The sequence below is a fragment of the Triticum dicoccoides genome, chromosome 3B (assembly GCF_002162155.2).
Source record: "Triticum dicoccoides isolate Atlit2015 ecotype Zavitan chromosome 3B, WEW_v2.0, whole genome shotgun sequence".
NCBI lineage: Eukaryota > Viridiplantae > Streptophyta > Magnoliopsida > Poales > Poaceae > Triticum > Triticum dicoccoides.
Genome location: NC_041385.1, coordinates 745,343,592 through 745,350,309, shown reverse-complemented (window position 1 = coordinate 745,350,309; position 6,718 = coordinate 745,343,592). Strand labels below are relative to the sequence as shown.

Genomic DNA, 6,718 nt, shown 5'->3' with positions numbered 1-6,718 from the left:
GTTGTTGTCATTGCAACTTTTTGGTGGAGTCTGATAAAACAGATTAGCTCCTCGAGAAGCCCAAGCAAGATATCACTGTAACCCAGGTAAAAAACTTCACCACTCTCTTTGGTGGAGACTGATGAAACAGATTACCTACTCGAGAAGTCCCTTCAAACTTTATTTATCCAGCCAATGTCAGAGATCATTGGAACCCGGGTAAAAAACTTCACCACTCTCTTTGGCGATTTCCATCATTTTCACACCCGGCACCTTTCCCTGTTCAACATAGAGCCAGAACTTCCATCAACTTCAAAAGGGCATACCACAGGAGTGTGGCATTTTGGCTCTCGCATCCATCGAGGCCATTTTTTTGAAGAAAACAAATCAAACTTTCAGTTTCAAGAAAAAGAAATGTACAAGTAAACGAGGATGTTATGCATATATGCGTAAATTTTCAGGATGAAATACCTTAAAATGCAATCTGCACAAAAAGACAAATTTATGACCTATGAGGATGTATCATGTGCTAAAAAGTCCTAAATTTGTCTTTTTTGCACAGCCCTCATTCCAACGAATTTCATCCTTAAAATTTACACACTTGTGCAATATACCTCCGTGTATATCTTTTCTTTAGAATTTTTTGAAATGTAAAAATATGAATGAATTTTAATGAATTTTGAATTTTTCAAAAGCTAGCCTCATTGGAGCTCGGCCTCCAAAAGGGATTTTTCGCATACTACAGCCACATTAAAAACAATACTAGCTCAAAACAATTTGTCACATGGTGAGAAAAGGCATGATGAAATGCAGACGGCGCAAGCAAGAAATCCACAAGAATACAACAGTTTTACATGGATAAAATGCAAGGAACAGAACACGGACAAGTATGCATGCTGCAAATTACAGTCAGGGCTAGCTACCTAAGAAAGGAACAGAGTCATATAACCAAGCAGCTATTGTACATGACCGGCAACTAAGAGACTACAGGTCAAGAACACCAAGAGTCAAGCACACCAACCAGGTAGGAGTGCAGGGCCATCACATCAAATGGCTAACAAACAGTCTAGCACCTGCCCAGACCACCACCAAAACGGTTGTTGTGGTGCCACCATTGTACAGGCCAGAACAGCCCCAGCAACCAACAAGAAGAACACTCGACAAATACAGGAGATCGGTCAGTCGATCACGTCTGGCTTATTTCTCTTCCTCTTCATCAGGATCCTCCTTTGAATCTTCTCCCTTCTTGCCATTCTCCTCTGCATCCTCCTCATTTTCTTCCTCGCCTTCATCGTCAGACATGCTGTTGATCACTTCCTCTATGATGCGCTTCACCTCCGACTTCCTATCCATGAGGTCCATGTCAAAGTGGTCTCCTGAGGTGACAACAGAAAATGTGAGTGCATTCATTAGACCAGACAACTGTGCTCAGCATAACTTCAATGAACTCTACTACAATGAAACTTCAGAGAATGACAACAGAAGGATACCTAGCTTCCGGAGAATGTCGGCCAAAGTTGCCTGCATGAAGGTAGCAGCATGTAGCCAGGTCAGCATGATAAAAGACCAGAAATACATGCAACATGAACACAACATAACAATTTGCATCCGCATACCGTATTGAAATCCACTTCTTTCAATATGTTGCTAACAACTCCATGCAGCTGCTTAGTGGTTGGGGCTACCTTGTCTTTTCCTGGAGAAGATGGAAGCATTGGTTATAGCAGCTTTCGAAGTGGCATCTCATAGGATGGAGCGCAGAAAATACAAATAAAGCCAACAAACTGGAAGTACTTCTTAGAAGAACAATGAATTAACTCCTAATAATCCTAAAAGAACAAAGTAAAGTAAACCAGCTCCTAGTGTGATCCGCATCAGATCAGTATTTTCATGGGATAAATAAACTCACTGATGATCCAAATGCACTGAGATTAAATAGGTGTAAAAACAGTTGCATTCATGTGGATCTCCTGAATGGGTACAAGATCTCGTACCTTTATTTCCACCAGATGCCTTGGCACCTTGCTTCTTGCGTGCCTTACTGTTGTTTTTGCTCTCTTTTCCATCATCCTTTTTCGGTTTTGCAACCTTCTTCTTGGCCTTTTCTACAGGTGTATTGCTTCCCTTTGTTGAATTCTTTGGTGTTTTCTTGGCAGCCTTTTTGCTCTCCGGCTCCACATCTGGCTTTGACACGCTTTTTACAGATTTAGTAGGAGTCTTCTTTACTGATGCATCATTTTCCTTTGCCTTGGATCCAGCTTCCTTCTTTCCTTGTTTATCATCTGTTGACTTTTTCTTAACTGGTGTCGCTTCAGGCTCTTCATCACTCTTGGTTTCTTCTTTCACTTCAGAGTCCTCATCACTTTCTCCCATTGATGCGTCCTCAGAACCAGCAGGACCAGCATCATCTTCATCATCATTCTCTTTTTCAGCCTCAACTGCTTGTTTCCGGCTCTTCCTCTTTTTCTGTTCAAAAAACCACATCACACTAAGTACTAGACACAAACACTAATTACAAATAACTGCTGCAGACAGTCCTAGGTACTACTAAATGCTAATTACAAATAACATTTTTTGTGAAATTTAACATAATAAGCAATTGTCAGCTAGAAGCAAAATATTAGTGGTTCTCTATGTCCAGGAAAAAAAATACCAGCAATTATGGAGTACAGAAAGAGAGCATAAAGAAAATACATGGCAGGATTGAGAACCAAAGTCAGTGCAAATTTTTGGCTCCCAAGCTCCTTGGAGCCCAGTATATTGAAAAAAGAAGATCTTCTAAAGTTTTTTTAATCAAATTTTCGCTTTGAAGACCTAGAAATGTGTATAAATTTTCATGAAATATGACAATTTATAAGCTAAACAAAGAAACAAATTTATGACCCCAAAACTAAAAGAACCCATTTTGACATACATATTGTTTTCTCTGTACAACACATATGAACATACATTATTATGAAATTCCATACATATGCAGTATACATGTATATTTGTACATGTACATGTTCAGAATTTTTTCAGAAAAACCAAATAAAGGCGTTTTCAGGCAGGCAATCTGTGTTCAGCTCCAAAAGAAAATATTCTAACATGAACTTTGCTTCGGTACACCCCTAGAAAAGTTTCAGATTTCAATACAGATCAAAGGTGGAGATTAGAAGGTACCCCTTCAATCAAAAAGCATAATAGTCTTTCATATACAAATCAATCTGTTCAATACATTTAATCTGTAGCTGATATGAGAATAGCATTCTTAAGTAACTTTAAGATTTGGGTAAACTTTAGGAGGGAGGGGGGGTACCGAAGCAAAACTCTTCTAACTTTTTTTTCTGATAACTTTTTTTCTAACACTGAGAAAGATGCTCATGGTTTCCAGGTTTGACCACTAAAAATGGTGATGATCAAGAAGCATAAACAGCCAATACTAATGTTGATATTCTTGGAAATGCAAATATATCAGCATAGGTTTCCAGGTATAGCTTCTTAATTTGAGTGTTTGAAATTAAACATGTTAGTACTAAATTGCCATTTTTTCACTAGTTGGGTGAAAACCACTCAAATATCCCTTGTTAATGTGACAATCAATAGAAGGCCATCTAGTCTTATTTATTTTTATTTGAATCCCATTGAGCTGTTCAGGCTGAGCAATGACCAAATAACCATGGGCAATCAGAATAACACTTTGCTACATTTCTCACTGTCTCTCAGCTATGCACAAGTCAGACACTACCAGCAACACATAAGAGGGTACCTAAAAGGTGTCACACTGTTGGTGTAGGTCCTTGCAAGAAGTTGGAAGCCCAAGGCCTTGGAGACTCCTAATGAATGAGATTCTTATCCATGGCCAGGCATTCTTCCATGAATGGTATAACAGCTTACACCCTTGTCACTCTTGTTATTAAAACTGTAGTCCTAGAGATGGTTTGAGCATTATGGTTGGTTTGTTCTTTATGGTTCTTCCCAGATTACACTGTCAATTTTATTCTTTAAACAGTGTGTTGCAAGAGATATAATTCTAAGATAAGTCAGAAACATCCAATCACAAACAGTCATCATCTAAGATTAATTGCAGTAAACTTTCACTGCAACTATGTTGGTGCTGCAGATACAGACAGCTAGAGAGGGAGGGGGTAGACAAAAGAGACACAAATCAACTACAGGAATTGCAGTCATTTCCAATGCCAGAGGGTTAAACTAAAAATAACTCGAGATGGGATTTTATCAATTGTCACACAACCCTAGGGATACTTGGAATGTTTCCCCTCAACTGGTGGGAACATGGAAATCACATATCAACTTAGGAACATATCATCAATTTTCTCTTTCTGAAAATAAACAATGGAAGCTAGCAAGTGCAAGGGGAGAAGTAAAGCAGTAATGTCAAATTTTCAATTTCTAGGAAGTTCACAATGGTAATCAGAAATGTATGACAACTCAAGGAAAAATGAGCAGTTTATAAATTTTTCTGATGCAGGCAACAGAGCACCAGATATCAGGACACAGAGGTGAAGGCATTCCATGATAGATAGGTTTTCTAGCATTACAAGAGGGGTTAAAAGGCACTTTAAGCTGCCCTCAGCATGGCAAGTTATTACCTTCTCTCCAGAAGTTCCTTTAGACTTCCTCCGGCGTTTCTTCCCTTTCTGGAATGACAAAGATTGGGATTATGAAATTCAGCTTGCAGTCCCATGCAGTAAAAAAATAGATGTGCAGAAAAACAAGATTTACATTAATTAAAAGGCATACCTTCACATCACTGATAACAACATCTCTGGTAATGCAAGGAGACTCCAGAAACTCCAGCAATTTGGCAGAAACTTCCTCCTGAGTACAGCAAAATACTGTTACTACAGAATTCACTGCTTAGATCATTACAATCATGTGCTGAAGCAAATTAACCTTCTTTAAAGTGTGTTTGGTCTGAACATCAAGTATATCACAAAAATCTAGCAGCTTCTCCTTGTGCATCTTGTCAAGCCTTTCTTTTATCCTGTTCCTTTGCTTTTCCTAATCAAGATTACACAAGGACATCCATTAAGACAAAAAACAAGAAAAAATCATGTTTTACAGCAGTGTCATCACAAAAACTAACCGGATTGTCAGTCCAAACAAAACCAGAAAACTGTGATAGGTTTCTTTTCAAGAAATGGACCTGCAGAGAATCAAACAAACAGTTAACAAAACAAACTTAACAAGTTAAATTAGAGCGAGACAATGCAGAAACCTCACAGTTGATTTTCTCCCAAACAATAAAGCATGAAGACTCTGAAGATTGTCATCCACCTTTCTCTTGGATAGTTTGAAGAAAACTAAGGAAACAAACTATTAGTCCAACCTGTGGAAAATGAGGTAGCTATTCCCAGAATGATAAACAGGAGTAAAATACAGTTAGAAGATGAAGAATTCTTAATATCTTTATTTATCCAACACTAACTAAAACATGAGTAACAACTTGAATCATATACTGCACAACTGAGAAAGATGAAAACAGAGCACTCAAAATCAAGGTAAGCAAGTTATGAACATTAACAAACAGTAGCATTAACCCAAAGTTCAGAAGAAGGAAAGCAGCAGCAGTAACCCAAATCCAGAGATCTGCACTTGGAAAACAGAATAGGTGGCTGGATGGAAATTACTCATAACAAATACTGCACAATTCTGTTTATACATCCCTTTGAAATATGCCAGTACATTTTAGGGATGGGCAAAGTTGGTAATATACAACATTAGCCAAAGATAACTGAATAAACAGATCCACGAGACATTTACAATGTCACAGGCGACCTTGGACTAAGTAAAGAGAACTCTGCCAGGGAATGTGTGATAAAGCAAAGATAACTGAATAAACAGATCCACAAGCCATTTACAATGTCACAGGCACATAGACCTTGGACTAAGCAAAGAGAACTCTGCCAGTCCATGTGCGTTATCTATCATTCTACCAGAAACAACCCCTGTGCTGAACAAAGACAGGATCTTTTGGATGGCAGCCTAATCCATTCACTGTCATGTTATTTCATTCTACTACTAGTTTATAAGCAAATTTCTTTCTGAATAACTCTGGAACACCAGATATATCCAAAAAAAATCGAGACTTCAACCAATCCAGGGATCACTAATAACCATAGCAACAAGTTAACCACTAGAGCAGGCAAAGAAGGGCAGACGGGGGCATTTATCTGCTAGTAAAAGCAACAATCAAGAGATGTTTCGGGGGCAGCAGCAGGCTTACCATTGGGGATCTCCTTGAGCTTCGTCCCAGAGCCCTGAAACACAGGAAGCGGCAACAACAAATCAGCAAATGAAGAAAAGCGCAAACCTTCCAGCTAGGTCTATTTCTGGCGTGGTGCCGCGACGGCGAGTGCTCTGGGGACGGAAACAGCAGGCCCGCGAGGGGAGGCGCGACAGATCGGGAGGAACAAGAAGGCGCGCGGCGCGTGGAGAGGGGTGGAGGGGGGTGTGCGGGGGAAGAGCGGGATTTGACCTGGAGAATGGCGGCGGACTTCTTGGCGGGGGTGGAGCGCGGGGTGAGCTCGGCGTAGCGCTCGACGGTCTTGCGCTCCCTGGAGGGCCTCCCGGTGGCGGGGGTGGCCGGCTCCCGCGGCACCCTCTTCCTCCGGCCCCGCTTCTTCTGCGGCTGCGCCTCCGCCTCCTCCTCCGACTCCGCCTCCTCCTCGTGCTCCTCCGCCTCGGCGTCGGCGTCCATGGGGTCGTCGGCGGGCGGATCGGCGGGGGCGGGGTC

The 6,718-nt window shown here is 40.7% G+C and overlaps 1 protein-coding gene across 1 annotated transcript; it reads right to left on the bottom strand.

The window, feature by feature from the left end:
* Positions 1-779: 779 nt before the first annotated feature.
* Positions 780-6,712, bottom strand: LOC119278211 (protein DEK-like). Its single transcript, XM_037559568.1, has 11 exons — positions 6,461-6,712; positions 6,209-6,242; positions 5,206-5,285; positions 5,069-5,128; positions 4,876-4,983; positions 4,723-4,800; positions 4,572-4,619; positions 1,974-2,445; positions 1,596-1,675; positions 1,470-1,500; positions 780-1,355 (listed from the first exon to the last, which is right to left on the bottom strand). The coding sequence occupies exons 1-11, from the start codon at positions 6,680-6,682 to the stop codon at positions 1,177-1,179; spliced, it is 1,392 nt and encodes a 463-aa protein (XP_037415465.1). The 5' UTR covers positions 6,683-6,712; the 3' UTR covers positions 780-1,176.
* Between the last annotated feature and the right edge of the window lie 6 nt (positions 6,713-6,718).